The following is a 16,496-nucleotide window of genomic DNA, read 5'->3' as shown; positions in this document are numbered from 1 at the left end:
TGAAAAGCATCAAAATTGCAGTTGAAACTTTTAAAAAAGTCATCCACAAGCATTTCATTTATTGAAAGTGGTATTTGATTAACATCCATTGACAAATTGTGCTTTCACGAAAATGTAGAGGTGCATAGTTCCTCTCTGACCATCTTCAAGATAAAAAGTCAGTCTTACTGTGGTAGAATGGTTGGATCGTTCCACAAGAATGAAAAGTATTGAACATAATGTTTTAAGCTTATAGATTCTAAAGTTTTTTTTACTGTTTCTTTTTGATAGATCGATGATCCATCTCACTTCTGGGTTGTTTACAACACTCCCGTTATGAAAAAGATGTTGAAAGTCGTCACAGATCTTCTAAACGCTCCTGGAAATTTAGGAAGTCCTAAGAATGTGATAAAAGGCAACATGTACGCTGTTAGATTCCATGATGATGACTCCATGTGTTACTATAGAGCTCGAGTCATGGAAGCTAAGCCAAAATCTATCAAGGGCAAAGCTAACTTCATGTACAAAGTAAGTTCTGTCTTTCTTTTTTCATTTTAATTAAGTGTGTTTGCCCAAGCAAATTCAAGATACAAAATAAATATCCAAAAAAATATTTCTAATCAAGATCCAAATCTTGGGTGCGATTCACCATGAGCACATTAAGATTCGATTAGATTTCCAGAAATTATTCTGAAAATAAATTCCATAGCATTCAAAGATCTGGAATAACCAATTTTATCAAAAGCAGCGTAAGATTTTCTTGAAACGTTGTGGCTCGGAGCAGCTCGCATCACCTGCCGCGCTTTCGCTCTTGAGAAAAATGAACTATTTTAGCTCCTAACTTTCGACTCCATCAAGTCTGTACTCTGAATTTTTGCATTCAGATACCTCACAGTATGATTGACCACAAGTCAAAATTTTGTATGTTTTAATTTACCCTTTTTTGAGATATATCAGTTTTTGACTTGACAATGTTTTTACAAACAAATTTGAAGTTATGTCAAACTGTGTTACGTATAAGTAAAAAGTGCATTAAAGGAGCTTTTCATTGGTATCAGAACAGTTTGGCTCGGATCAACCATTCCAAAGTTACAGACTCCTAAAGGTGCTAATGTCTGTCAATGTGACCGAACCTTAAATCTCAACAAAAGTTGACAGAGGCATCCTAAAAGATTAAAATCTACATTTTTTGACTTAGCTCAGTGAACAAAAGGAGTGTGCCAAATTTCATCAAATTCTAAAGGGGTCAGGTCAAATCACTGGTCTGATTTGACGTGGAATGACCTGAAAACTACCGAACAAAAACGAGTAAGGTCGGTCGCACCTATTATATCGACAGTGATACTCCCAAACCACGTATCTTGGTTTACAATGGTGCAGACTTTCTGTCATGCTTTATGTTCTCTTTAGATAACTAGTCAACGCAATTTCTTGAAAACTTCCTTCATTTTTCTTCTCTACTTATCAGCAGAATATTCCCTAAAAATTTCAAACTATGTAGTCTGTAGCTGTGTTGTCTTATTTTTCGGCAAAAAAATAAAATAAGAGTGGAAATTTTGAAATGCTGCAATGGAGGTACGTGATTTCACACTTTGTCTATCAATGTGTTTAGTAATGACTGTAATAAAAGGAAACTCCGATGCATGGTTGCATGATGAAGAGGACTTTATCTTGGATTCTGCTCAGTGCTCAGCGCAGTCATAATGAACATGACTGATTTAACGATAGGAGTGGGAAAACTGGCATGATATTCTTCAGAAAAACACGCCTTATCCTCTAATTTTAATGTTTCAGGTCTTTTTTATTGACTTTGGAAATACAATGGAAGTCAGTCGAGATGATGTGATGGAATTTACTCCAAAAATAAACCAAAAACTAGCAGAGATGAAAATAGATCAAACCATCGAGGAACTTCCCGAACTAGCCATCCAGTGTTCTTTATCTGAAATAAAACCATCTCAGATAAGAGGAGGTGATTGGACTAAAGATGCTACCAGGCGTTTTATCGATCTGGCGCTCAACGATCATTTCATGGCACATGTAACTTTCGCAACTTTTTACCTTAATAGTTTCATAGTGTAAAGGGTAGAGATTGTTCTAGAATCATCAAGATTAGTATACAGGGTTTTTTTTTAAAACCTCTGTCAATATCTGATGTCAGGTTAATCATTTACTAATTATCCCTGTTGACATCCAACAATCTGTAGGACTCACTGATCATTTGTTCACACTGTTTGCTTCAATTAACGTGTGGTTTTTTTTTTTTTTTTCCTTTTTCTTTTTCTTTTTCTAAAAACTGAAGAAACCCAAAATTACATCCTACTTAGTAATTGGGTCAATTCCTACTCGCAAGAAAGTGATCAAGAGCTATTATGTATAAAAAAGTACAGAAACCTATTTTAATAAATATGATGTCCATCATTCTAGATATAACCTGTCTTAGGTTGTCCCTAGAAGGAAAATTGGGTACTAAAGCTCACCTCTCATCTCATGCTAGAGTGTATTTTTTCCTCTCAGTGTTACTTTATATTTATTAGAGTTTAAGTTTATGTGCATCCTAAGCTTGCATATTATTTGATAACCAAAAGCATTTATTTCTCTAAATGACAAAAATCTCTCTCATCCCTATCATCCGTGATACCTTCCAATCCAGGAGGAAAAACCTGAACACCCATTAGAATATAAAGTCGATGTCAAAATCTAAGTCATCATTATTACAAGCTATTTATTGTTCTCATTCCTTCCCTGATTTTAGATCTATTCTATTGTTTATGGGATTGTCTCCGTTGAGCTGTACAGGCCAGTGAGCCTTGAAAAACAAACAATCGGCAAAACAATCAACAATATTTTAATTGAAGAAGGGTTTGCAGAAAAATGCGAAGAAAGCTTTCAGTCTATGGTAAGTCCTTTTTACTCTTCCTTTTACATTCAACAATGGAAGTTCTCAGTAGAGAAGGTGCGAATTTAAAATTATAAAATGTATTTTTTCATCGAAATTTCGAGTCGAATATGATTCATACAACTAAACTTACTGAAACAAATGTATTTTTCTCCACTTCTTCTCTGATTTTGAATCCATTTTATTGTATATGGGGTCGTCTCTGTTGAGCTGCAAAGCCGAGATCTCAGGAAACAAACAATCCTCAGTATTTTAATTGAGGAAGAGCAAAGACTGTAACAGCAACAATACTAATGATACCCCTAAGTTACGCCGTTTTATTACAAAGGGATTCAAATATCTGCCTCTTCATCCATAAGTATCTAACAATAAAATAATAAGCGGAGGAGACTACTATTTTCAAGGCATTTTTTACGGTTTCAAAATATTTTTGTGCATCTTTGAGCGTACTTGAAATTTTTTGAAAAGTCTTCAAAGCTTTGAACCCCACTGACGAGAACTATTTAAGAAATCCTTGATTTTGGTCAATCAAAAGATGTCAAGAACTCTGAGAATGAAAAAAGAGGTGGTAAGAATTGTTGGAAAAAATTGTTTAATTGATAAAATTTAAATGATAAGTGTGATTCAATGAAGTTTTGGTAATGAGAGAGACATATCATAATTTTGTTAAAACTCATAGGTTCGCATGAAATTTCACTTTTCACCCCAGTTCTTAGCTGTGATAACTTCCAACCATTTCCAGAGAGAAAGCTACAAATAGTAGAACTTACGGCTAAATTACTTTTGCTCTTTATTTTTTCGGAGGAAAGTTCAAGAGCAATTCACACAGGTCAGTCATTCCCGTAGTCAAGGTCTGAGACCTTATCGCGCATTTTGGCGGAAAGTTTAAATGATACACTGCTTGCAGTTGAGTGAGGGCTGGGCAGAGGATTGGATTCCACAAAGATGCATAATGACTGACCTGCATGGATTGATTTTGGGGAAATATTTCCAAAATTTATCAACAGCATGAAAGAACTGAAGTGAAATTTTCGAATTCATTTGTCCAATGGTTTTCCTGTAGTAAAATAAATTGTCTCAAAAAATGTGTTCATGATGGTGGGAACTTGTTTTATTCTTCTAATTTTATATGTTTTGAAGTGTCAGAGAAACTAGTGGTGTATCCGTCCATAATGAATAAATTCAAATCCCTTTAAAAGATTAGTAAATTTCCAAAAATTTGAATCTTTTTTTTTTTTTTTACTAATTTCTTTTGGTTTCAAAGGTATTTGCAGTATGTAGTATATCTATATGCGCTGCTTATATGATGAACCTTGGGTTGAAAACAAAACTTGGAAGTTTTCATTGAGGATAGGTAATGAAAAAAAAATGTTTTTTTGTAGTACCGTTTTTATCTCATTAAGGAAGAATTTTAAAAGCTGAAATATTAGTGATAACTACTGCAACTATAATCGTTCATTTGATTATTATTGTTTTTCAGATGGACCACTTCAGGCGCATTAGTCTAGGCGAGAATGAAACATCATACGCAGTGGATGATACAATGTCTGCACCTTACCATAAACTGTGGGAAGGTCCTCCAGAAGTCAAATTAGACCTCAGTCATAATCGCAGAGTGAGACAGGTAATGTAATAAACCACTTTAGATGGAAAGTAGGGCTCTGGATGTGAGAGAGGGTGTGTATGTGTGCGTGCAACTCTCCAAATCCTTGGAAGTGTAATAAGTCCAGTATTTGAGTGTGGATCAGTGTCTATTTCACCGACTGACTTACATCTGAAAAACTTGCTTTGGCATTTGAAAATTCACGGCACCTGTCGCTAAATATCACCCAAATAATAATTGATAAAATCTTCATTAAAACTGTTTCTTTGCTATTTGAATTTTCATGTTTAAACACATATGTGTCCAATGTATAGGGTTTCCATCAAAAATTTGATGCCCGGAAAAGTTTTACTTTTGTTTTTCAGTATAGTCAGTCGTTGTTTTCATGATTTTTTTTGGGACATGACAGTTTTTTGGTGTTTTTTTTGCACCTATCTATTTAAATTTATACGCATCCTTGACGCAATTTCTCTTTTAGACATGTGTTTCTGCATACCACCAGTGATACAAGAACAAATATTTGAAGTGCTTCAATGATGCGCTTGTACCTAAAAATTTTATCAAGCACAGAAGAGCTGTCATTTTTTTGCAAAAAAACCGTAAAACCGCTATTCAACTGAATTGAATAACAAGAATGGAACTTTTCTGTGAATCCAAATTTTGATAGAATTCTCAGAGATTGGATACTTGAGTGCTGAAGAGACAGTTTCTTGGAGGTACAAGGTACCATCCTTGGCCCTTGAGGGGGAAGAAAATGCTCCTTGATGGGGCAGGTCCTTTTTGAATAAAGTTGGAACTTGGGTATGTTCGTGGTCATGACGGATATTCATTTATTCACAGTTTCTTTGATAGTTTGGTTTTGCAAACTGTGACACAAACCTTGAAAATTATAGTACACCAAGTTTAAACAAGAAGAAAAATCCAAGATGAATATGTTGGAAAAGCGTGCTGAATAACTGAAATGTTTGACACATACCTACTATTTTCATGTCATTTCTGTCATTGCTATTTGCATCAATTTGTACCTTTTGCTAAATTTGGGAGAAAATGTTGATTCATGAACGTTAAATGTAAATTGATTTTAAAGATTCCGTCCAATTATCTTGTTTTAGGCTGATATACAGCATTTGCGCATGACCGCAATTTGCGGCGAACTGCCGTGTATCAGCTTAAAAATATGATAATTGGACGGAATTTTAGTGTGTTTTCATCATAATTTCGTCCGGGAACTAATTTTCATCGATTTGATGGCCGAATCAGCTGCCTAAAAAGCAGGTCATTTTTGGAAGGTTTGATAAGAAATTCCTTCAATTATCGACTCTCAGGAAATCACCACATGGCTAAGATTGGTAGTATAGGTGCTCAAGTGCTTAAAATAATTGTATTAAAGAAACTGAGGCATTAAACTATTGAGTTAATATCTTATCAATAATATAGTGGGATTTACTACCGGTGATCTAGCTATTATAACCCCAAAATACTTGTAAATCGCCTTTTTTATCCAGGATTTTGACACAATTTTTTTTGGCTTAAATGACTCAAGAGACACTGTAGTTCAAGAATCTACAGAGTTTTCGATCGTGGCAGATAAAACAGTTTAAACTTGTTCAGGTACACTGTGTATTCTATGGGGTGCGGCTGCTATCCGACTCTTGCCTTTAGGTCAAAATTCTTAGAAGGAAGCCCCATTCAAAAGACCAATTTTTTGTAATTTTGCCCCAATTTTTGCTCGGTTACCTAATTTAATGGATTGTAAAATTCTGAGGTGAATGATATTAATTATAATTAGCATTTCTTATTTTTTCCTTTCTCTCATTGTTTGCGTTGAGAAATTGTGTTGAGTTAATTGCGTTGAGTTAATCGCGTTAGGTTAATCGCTTTGGATTTCAAACTGTGACTTCTCCTCTATTTGGCAAATTTTTACAAATGAGGTCGCTTTTTATTTGTATTTTAACGGAGGGTAAGGAAACACTTGCTAAACAGATAGAAAACTATTTTTGTGAAAATTTGGTGGATTTGGCGTCACGGTGAATGGTTAATCGGGCGTGAAAGATGGAGAAAGTGAAAGAAGATAGATGGTCGGCCTTTTGTTCTCGTGGTTGAAACCGGGCACCCAAAGCAATGCCGGGAGATAACTGCAGTGGTTTAAGTGGATTTCTGCACGGGCCACGGTTAGCACATGGTCTAATGAGTCACAAGGTTCTTCGCAGATTGCACTTTAAGCGCAAGATGCCAAAAAACCGGGTGCAAGGAAAAAAATCTTTGGACGGCCCGTTAAATAGCATGGATTGATCGGTGTGCTGTACTATGGTAGAACCAAGTGATTTCAAAAAGCGAACCCTACTGGCACGCTTAAAAATCATAAGTCAACATGAACAACAACAACAACAACATCACTAACAACAACAGCAGTAGTAACAACTACAACAAAAACAGTATAAAAACAAACTGCAATACTTGAGTTCAATATGTCCAAATAAGATACTTTTTCCCTTAATCTGGCGCAGAAAATTTCCAATATTTCGATGATCTTGTTACTTACATAAAATTTCAGCCACATTTTTTCCTGAAATGCATGGATGTCTATGAGATATGCAATGATGAAACAAAGAATGTCCATGTAGAGATGTAGTAACTTCCCGATCATGACTTCCATTAGCTACCCAAGTAGATCTAATAAGGGTCGCCAGGGTCTGGGAAACCTGGAAAGTCTGGGAATTTTTGTCGACGTAGGAAATTTCGTGAGTAACGTGTCAACTTAGCATTTTCAGCCAATGCCATCCAGGAGAGCGTGAACAATCCTGGAATGCCTTTTTCTATGATTTGTATCTCGAGAAGTGGAATTTTCGAAACACGAAGTTCAAGTAAAAAAATCAAGAAGCTGAGCAGGCTCGTGTCTTAAATCGGATCTTTTTATTTGTGTTTTGCTTCAAATGTGTTTTTGAATTAAATTATATTCCGGAGTGTTTTTAAATTGTGAACGATTCTGCTTGAACTTGGATCATAGTGGCACCAGCGTGAACCCATGAGGTAAGCAGATACTTGATAGCTTATTGCTTGGATCTCACCCACCTAATAGCATTTTTTAAGGCCTTGTGGTTTTTTGGTTGCTTTAATCATTTTAATTTTACTAGAAGTTTCATTCTTTTTTTTATATTGGACCAAATTCAGTAGAAACAAACAAGACAAAAACACGTTTAAAAGGATGTGACATAACAAGGTTGCAACTGTCAACAGGCGCTCTGCAACCTCCAAGAACACTTTGCGGAAATAAAAAAACCTGGTAAATGATCTAAAATTTTGTAGACAGCAGGGCTCATTCAAAAGTTATTTTGCTAAAACGAATTTAGTAATGCAATGTTAAGGTTGAATCCAATGAAAGCTGCAATGCAATATCTGTAAAACTTTCCAGATCAGCATGTACATTCTTTCCACCATTTCAAGTAATCTAGTTAATTCTCCACTCTTGAGGTTTAAGAATTTCGTCTTATTTCATCCTTTGGCTAACAAAAGGACGTAATTACACTTAGAGATGAGCCCGGGAAAGTATTGAGTCGAATGGACTACAGGGTGCATTGTGGAATGTAGTTATGCCCTCATGTCAGGAGGGCTACGATTCATCTTTTTCCTTGCTTGTTTGCTGAGCTTGGTCCTATAGATCTTGTATCATAGTAGAATTGTTGGATTTTTTTACTTGATTACCGATTTATCTATGCCAGGTAAACCCTTGAACAGAATCCAAGAACAATAAACAGATGAAGAATTAACAGCAAAGAAAAGTATATTAACTCAGGATAATTGAAGGTCGTATCAAACTTACAGAGAAAGGAGAACAGGCAAACCAACTGAAATTTCAAGATAACATCTATGTATTTTTGTTGACAAGAGAGGAGATCACGAGCCTTGGCGATGAGCATATGAGGAAGAGCAAGAATATTAAAGTTGTGAACTATATGAATTTCAGCTTTCCAAGAGTATCTCTACATTTAGAAAACCCTGACGGAAAAGAGAAAACTTTTTACAGAATTCACTGTAGAACACAATGGTCAAGTTCTTGTACAATGCACCCGCTTATTATATCTTAATTATCACTTAATCTTTGCTTATTATCACTTAATTTTCAACTGAATTATCCAGCGAAGGAAAGTGCAAACCATCTAAGTTGGGAACTGTATTAATTGGATGACTCAAGAAGTGAAGTTAATTCAAGTTACGGGATAATCAAGTTTTGCTTTTTTGCTAATTTTGGTGAAAGTATCACAAAGAATGGAAAAATGGTGATACTGCTCAGAATGTCCACGCTCTGCATACGCATGACGTCGTGAAGTTCTATACTTTATTATTCAGCGCATGCTTTCAGTTTTAAGTTCTTAGTTTTTGCTCTGTAAACAATCTTAACTTCTAATGATTTTTGGACCGGTTTTTTTTTCATATGCTACCAAATTTTCTAATGTTTCCATCTTGGTTTTTCTCTTCTCTAATTGGGAACTAGCCCAACTGCATTTACCGCTCTCTAATTTTCTCTCATGTTTTATTTTTAATAGAGAACTAAACTTCTTCATGCCTTTGAACTTTCTGTGAATTTACTCTAGATTAAGAATAGCTTCATCGTAAAATTTCAAGATCTAATGTCGCCCTGTTTTCTGTTTAATTAATAAAACATCAGAGAAAATTGGGCAGCGGCTGATGTAGTTACGTCAATTTTAGTTAAGTCTAATTCCAACTGCCATCTGTAAGATAGACCTCAGCAGCAAAACACTCAAAATCAATGTATTGAAACCACTGTTCAGATGAGTGTTATGAAAACATTTTGCCACGAATAACGCAGAAAAAAGTAAAATCGAACTTAAGTTTTGAAAGATGAACGCTGACATTTCAAAAGCTGTGGCTTTAAAAGAAAACTATCAAAAGCTATATTCTCTCTATTGGTAAAAAATTGAATTGAACCTGATCTATTCCTCCTGAGAGAATTTCTGTTAAAAATTGAGTCATTGACTCGATGGAACAAGAGTTGTGGTTCTGATAAATTGGACTACATTTTGCAATTAGAAACCATGATTTCTGGCTCAACATAAAAAGAAAGTATGTACCATCAATATCCGTATAGACGTATGTGGTTTTACGAATGAGCCAGACATTGTAGTTCCCAATTGCAAATTGTAGTCCAATTATCCTGTATGTGCTGTAGATATGTACTGCGGTCCCTTGTCCATGGACAGTCACCATGTTACTCTCTTAAGCTTTTGTATTTTTTCAAATCCAAGCTTTCTTATCAAACTTTTGGCCAAGGTTGGAGATTCATTTACATAGTTAATCTTAGAAGTTCTTGTTCAAAAGTTGACATCATGGAATTTCTTCCTTTTTTATTTATTTATTCATGTGATGAGATTTTTGTTTCTGCCCCCATTTGTTCTTAAAAGTTAGACAATGCGACAGGTCTCTAAAATAGTTAACAAATTAATTCGGTTTCTAAACTAAAAGTAATTTTCAAATTCATCCTCTTTACATCACTGGGCTACGAAAGAGACTTCGTTATTGCTAAAAAATCACCACAAAAGTAATCAGATATTGACGGTGTAAATCAGCAATCTTATAACTCGGTTTGTGACGTAGCAGACTTCCTGTCATACTTTATTTTTTAAACGGAAAACTACTGAACGGCAATTCTTTGAAACTGCCGTGATTTTTCTTCTCTGTTCAAAGAAAATTCTGCATAAACTTCAAGGAATGATGTCAATTTGTTCTCTTCTAAAAAAAATAACGTAGAGGCGGAGTTTTTCAGACACCGCAAACGAGTTATGTTATTGCCGACTTACACCATCCATATGCTTTGAGGAAGGCTCTAAAAGCTGTTGAAAGCTACTAAAATGGGCTAATTACAGTCGTATCCTGTTAAAATACTTTTGAAGGGGAACCAATAACAGAACGCTATTTCTGGAAAAACGTTGATTCAAAGTTATGTTTTCACACGCTATTTAAAAAAAAAATGTGGCAAAACAAGTTATGTCCAGAAGCCCCTCAAGAACAATTATTCTGCGTTCATTTTGAGAATTCGACTGAGAATTCATGGCGGCTCGATAATCTTTAATTTTATTCTAATTGAACTATCTTGATTAGCCTATCTTTGCTGAGAGTAGAAACTTTCAAGAAGGAAGATCCAGATAGGTAGGTATGGCCTTGTCTCCACAAGATGTTTCACAGGATTTGTCCCTGGGAAAAATTCCATTTACGAAGTTGGGAAAAATATTGAGTTAACCAATATTTTTCCCAGTTCCAAGTTTGGTCCTTGTACCCCTAGGACACACTGAGAGAGGAAGAATAAGTGAAAATGAATTGTGCGATATTTTGTTGATTACTCCATTGTTTATGTTTGTTTCGTTAAAATAATGTGTCCAATTGTCGATTGAGTTTAATTATTATTTTAATCCCGGTTAAATACTCGACTTTGACTAATTTATCTTCCCGTGCAAACTAGTCGCAGGACTGTATGAGCCTCGTCCCATGGAGACGGTAACTGGGAAAAATCCCAGAAGTTTCATTCCTGCGATTCGAACTTGGGACAAATCCCATGAAAACGTCCTGTGGAGACAAGGCCTATGTGTGCATAACCGATAGTTTTCTACGTTTTCCCAAGCTTTGCTGAGCGAGCTGATTATTAGAATCCATAGTCAAAGAAGACATAAGGAGTATGGAGCGATCCTATTGGTTGGAACGTATAGTTGGCATAGACCAAGGGAGAAAATGATGGACTACCTAAAGGGTTTCCTGTAGGTTGCCGTTAGTTAATCTATCACCTACCTCCTTTGTCCATCGCAACCACCCGCTTACATAAACAGGATCCTGCTGTATCATTATCTTTTCTTTGTCTAATGCTTTGTCTACCAATTTCAACAATCAGCCCGCTAGTATCTATATGTAACCAGGTCTTTTCAGTCACGTAGTATATGCTTAACTTGATGGAAGTTTTTATGGACTTACCTTTTTTTTCCCCTTGAAATTTAGCATTTGGCTCTTCTCTTAATATTAATCTCCTCTAACTGATAAGAAAAATAGTTTTCTAAAAAAAACTGTCCAGTCTTATTCCCGCACTTGCTCTCTCTTGCTTTTGGTTTCACTATGTACTCACTGAATTTGATCAGTCTGCTTTAACCTCAAATTTTGATTGTTTAGCTCTGTCTTTTCAGAAAAATGTGTTCAAATTTAAGTTTTTTTGGAATAGGCATTCCTAGCTCTTTCATTTGATTTTGACTTTAGAAATTTGATTTATTTTTTTTCTCTCTTGCCTCTGTCAAGTTAAAATGCTATGCTTATTAAATATGCATTCAATTTAGCTGCTTTGTTTTTTTTTCCAATATCATAGTTTGATTTCATCCTGCTTGTTTAACCTATATTAATTTTACAATATTTTTCAACATTAGTTTAATTGAGACTCAGAGTGCAAGAAGGGCAATCGATTGAAATCTTTCAGAATCTTCGCTAATATTTCATTCATTGTAAAGAAAGTGAATGCATGCATTTCATTGAAATTCTTACGAAATATTTGGCATGATTCTACTAAGTTCTATTGAAAAAAATTTAGGAAATATCGCCCATCAGATGCTTTTCTAATTGTAAGACATGAATTAGAGACAGAAGTTCTAAAACTCAGCAACCGAGAAATGCCCTTCTCGCAACCAGCACTTCAGTGGCAATAAGAACTCAATTTTTTTTTAAACATCTCATGGTTTTTTGGGTGGCGGTTGAACATTTTGTCACCATAGTGGAAACCCAAGCCGAGCTTATTAATTAGCTGTGTTTTTTTTCTGTTTCCTATTATGAGGTCATAAATGGACTGCTAGACAGGGTCGTAATTAAAGCACCTCGAGACATGTTTTTCTCACTTTAATTCAGAAAACATGCCGTGTGTTGAAGTGTCTAAAATTCACTTAAGTGAAAACTAGTGTTTTTTAAGTTTACATGAGAATCAATTAATTTAAATTTTTAGCTCTTGAAAAATCGAAATCTGCTACATTTTGCCATTCAGAACTGCTGTTTCTGGCTCATTCAGAAAAGCTTCTATTTGCATAGGAAAACTTATGGCTAACAAGATGTTTCTAAAATGAGCCAGAAATTGTGGTTCACTGCTACACAATGTAGTTCAAATTAGCCATCGAAAGCAAACTGACATGTTCCGAATACAGTAGTGTGCAGTTTGATAAAGGTGTCCTTTCTCCTCTGATACTCGGTATTTTTCGAGTTATTAAGTTTCATTCAATACTCCAACATGATTTGTTTAATGGTAAAGCACACTGAAACTAGTTAAATAGACCAGTGCCAGATTCGACTTAGGTTGACTTGAGTTTTTAAACAAAATTTGGACTTCCGAATACAGTGGACACCAATCCCTTTCAAATGGGTGGAATTTTGAAATTATCAATGCGTCCACCTGAGATATTTAGATAAGGAGCTTAACTCTCTATCTAAATTGCGCTCATTAACTTTTTTGATAAACTTATCGACTTGATCTGTGGGCTTGCAAGGAGCCTCAGCTCAGCGAGAACGAGGACTCTGGTCGAGAGCCTCGGCTCGACCACACCTCTCTCTCTTGTTTTCTGGACTCTGGACTTTGCTGGACTTACGCTTTTTGGAACATGGAACCCCGGACAACTTGGGTGAATCGTTGTAAAACTTTTCTTTTCCCTTCTGGAATTTTGTCATTTTAGACGACTTTAACATTTTTAAATTCGTTAATTTCACTTTTTCAAAATTTTCTTAAAATTTTTCTTATCAATAAACTTGTAAAACGCCAAACTGAGTTGCCAATGGACCACTAGACAAGGTACGAATTTAAGCATTCTGATACATGTTTCTTAACCAGAATTACACGTAGAGCACGATTCGCGCAACTAAACTTACTGAAACCAACTCCTTACGGTGATATTAGCATTTTAATTTTACATTGGTTGCAAGGAATTTGAACTGCCCGCTCACAGGAAACTCAAAGCTCTACGTGAGTCAAATCGCGCACTACAAAAGTTTCAGCAAGCTTCTCAATCGAGCAATGTTCATTTCTCACCACGAGTTTTTCAAACAGTAAGCAATTTGCTATAGCTGAGTCGAAGCGTCAAGATTGAGGTTGCCAGATTTTTATATCGCAGAGACTGTCATGATAATTATTTAGCGCGCGATGTGAATCACGTAGAGCATTGAGTTTTCATGAGCGGGTGGTTTGAATTCACGCATCAAGAATCATTAAATATCTTCGTATGGAGTTGATTTTGGCAATTTTCGTTGTGCGCATCGTGTTCTACGTAAAATTTTGGTTAAGAAGTATGTATCAGAATGCTGAAATTCGTACCTCGTCTAGGGGTCCATTGCCTCTACTAAGCTGAAATTGTTAACAAAAGCCTTTGGCTATTAAGTAAATTCAAAAAATATTATCTGTCGTCTTCCCTATAATTTGCCAAATATCGATAGAATAATCTGCGTAGCATAGTGAATAATTTGAGGGACGCCTCAATAATATTTTCAGTGACTATGCATTTTCAACTTTCTTAGTTACAAAGGGAGACGCACATTGAAAAACCGTTAGAACAGTTGACCGCTAAAGATAGGAGAGTAGTGGTGCATTTCAGAAAAGTTAACAAAGTAATTGTCCCAGATCGATTCCCTTTACCAAGGATCGGTAATATTGTTTCTGAATTATAAGAGAATACTTACTTTTCCTACTTTCGACTTTCTTAGCGAATGTTTTATCAGCAAAATTTAAGCAAACGCTTGTGATGCTCATGTGCTTTTAACGTGTCTATTCGGTTTCTTTTAAAAAATTCACCCAGTGCTTTCAGCAAAGCTTTACAGAGAATATTTTCAGATTTGTTGTATCATAGATTCCTCATTTGCATCAATGATTTAATTATTTATTGAAATTTTTGTAATGAACGATGAAATAATTTAATCTCCGTTTCAAGACTGAAAAATGTCCCGTAATGTTAAAAAACCTCAATTTTCTTGGTTATTTTATTAATGAAAAAGGCTTGGCTCCTTCACAGTCAAATATATGTAGATGCTATTTGAAAGCATAAAACTCCCAAATGTTAAAAAGACATTTGTTCTTTTCTGGGTAGTGTAAATTTTTTTAACGGTCCTTTATTCATAGATTTCTTTTTTTTTATTTATTTATTTTTTCTAATATTGCTGCGCCTCTGATAGAGCTTACGAATAAGAAATATGAGAAATATAACTTTTTTTAGACGAAGCCGATGAAGCTTTTGAAACTTGAGACAATTAGTCGTTTACCTTTCCTGTTTTAATAAATTTCTTTGATGATTCAGATATCTATCTTTTGAAAGATACGTCATAAATTGTTACAGGAAACTTTTTAAATCATGATTTTTTTTTTTTTTAGTAAAAAATTCCCCCCCCCCCCCCCCCCCCCCCCTTGGTCTGCAACATGTCTAGAATTACGAGGTATTTTAGAGTCGGTCGAACATTTTGACAATTTCTTGCCTCATTACGAAATTCAATCATCATAAATTCACTCTCTTGTCTGATCATTTCAGTTTGGAATATTTAGAGATTTCAAAAATTAGAACAGTCGTTTAAATAAATTGGTTCTATATGATTTGACCATCAAATGTAAGACTTATGTAAGTAATAAGATGAAAATCTTTCGGAACTTCGCTGTTTTCAATTTAAAATTGATCAGTAATTCTGATAAAGAGATTCTTAAACGGTCAAATGCTCTAAATAACATTAACTTAATGATTTTAGGCTTACAGCGAAGGAAATACCCTGAGATAAAGGAGTTACGTATTTTTCTAACGGATGATAACACTATGGTCTCATAGGCAATAAAGTACTTAGCTTATCATAATCAGAAACGGTTATTGCTACCCTATGTTTCAACCATTACGTAATTTCATACTTATTTTTTTTTTTTAATAACTACTCCAAAATGTTCGAAGGACTCTACCAACAATTCAACTTATTCCCTTGAAAAAGACTGAAATTTTTGAGTCATTCTTCGTTCTACGTGGACTTATTCTCGAATAAGGATTGTGATAACACAATACGAGGAAGAACTCATTTTTGATTTCCGATTTTCAATCTTCGCTTTCATTCAATTTTTTTAAAAATTTACTTATAATTTTTTTAAACGAATTTTTGATTTTTTTTTTTTTATAAACAATTTTAGCTTCACGTGGACTTGTTTTTGTTTATTATTTTTTTTTAAAAAACAAGGGTCGTGAGAACACGACGCTAAAATTAGAACCTAATCAAAATTTTTCTTTCTCAATTTCGTTTGGCAAATAGTTCGCTTTCCTTTTTTGAATCGGCAACTTTTGTTGCGTTCCACCGTTTTGTGATGACTCTTAAGAGTTTTGTTAAGTCAGTAACCCTGCTTCTTGGTTGATCGTTCACCCGAAAAAGAGGAACCCGTACAATTCTTTGGCTTCGAAAGGTATCTTCTCGGAATAAGGACTGTGGTGTTGCGTTGATTTCTCTACTTGAGTCACATCTATCGGTGGGCCTCTAAAGCAACCTGGGAAAGTAAAGGAATTCTCAGGAATTGTGAGGTAATTTCGCTCGCAGCAGTTAGCCAGAAATCAACAAAATCGTAGGAGGGGGGAGGGGAGAAAAAGAATTAGAGTCAGGAAAAATCAGAAGAAGTCTGGGAATCGAAAGATGAAGAAATTATGGAAACTCAGATTTTTTGAAGAATCGTGTAGTTTTTCTCTGAAATTTTCATTATTGATTTATTTTTGCTCTGCTCTCTTAAATTTGCTTAATGTAAGGACACAATCTTTGACAACTCTTGCAATATGACGTTGGAATTTTATGAAAAATGTATTTTTTATCATCCATTTCTTGACAGGTCTCAAACTCCATCTTGGGGGTTTGTGAATGCTTTGATCCAATTCTTTAGTATCCCACTCTAAATAACGGGAATGAGCTGCTTATAACAATACAGGCTACTTTGGTCTTGTTTCTAATTATATATATAATACTTATACATATATATAACTTATATATAAT

General features: G+C 34.9%; 1 protein-coding gene and 1 long non-coding RNA gene across 4 annotated transcripts in view; one reads left to right on the top strand and one right to left on the bottom strand.

Moving 5' to 3' along the window:
* The window catches only part of spn-E (spindle E), a 61,188-nt gene that overhangs the window by 31,351 nt on the left and 13,341 nt on the right, over nt 1–16,496 (top strand). For all 3 annotated transcript variants that reach the window (XM_019053706.2, XM_072301717.1, XM_072301718.1), the window contains exons 16-19: nt 271–507; nt 1,774–2,019; nt 2,735–2,878; nt 4,359–4,502. In XM_019053706.2, coding sequence (XP_018909251.2) covers nt 271–507; nt 1,774–2,019; nt 2,735–2,878; nt 4,359–4,502 — 771 coding nt within the window. The remainder of the gene's footprint in view (nt 1–270; nt 508–1,773; nt 2,020–2,734; nt 2,879–4,358; nt 4,503–16,496) is intronic.
* LOC109038643 (uncharacterized) lies at nt 8,302–13,111 on the bottom strand. Its single transcript, XR_002009614.2, has 2 exons — nt 11,460–13,111; nt 8,302–8,477 (listed from the first exon to the last, which is right to left on the bottom strand). It is a non-coding gene; the product is annotated as an uncharacterized lncRNA (long non-coding RNA).

Source organism: Bemisia tabaci, chromosome 6 (genome assembly GCF_918797505.1).
Source record: "Bemisia tabaci chromosome 6, PGI_BMITA_v3".
In the NCBI taxonomy this organism is placed as follows: domain Eukaryota; kingdom Metazoa; phylum Arthropoda; class Insecta; order Hemiptera; family Aleyrodidae; genus Bemisia; species Bemisia tabaci.
Note: the sequence above shows the minus strand (reverse complement) of the source record. Positions and strands in the feature narration are given on the sequence as shown.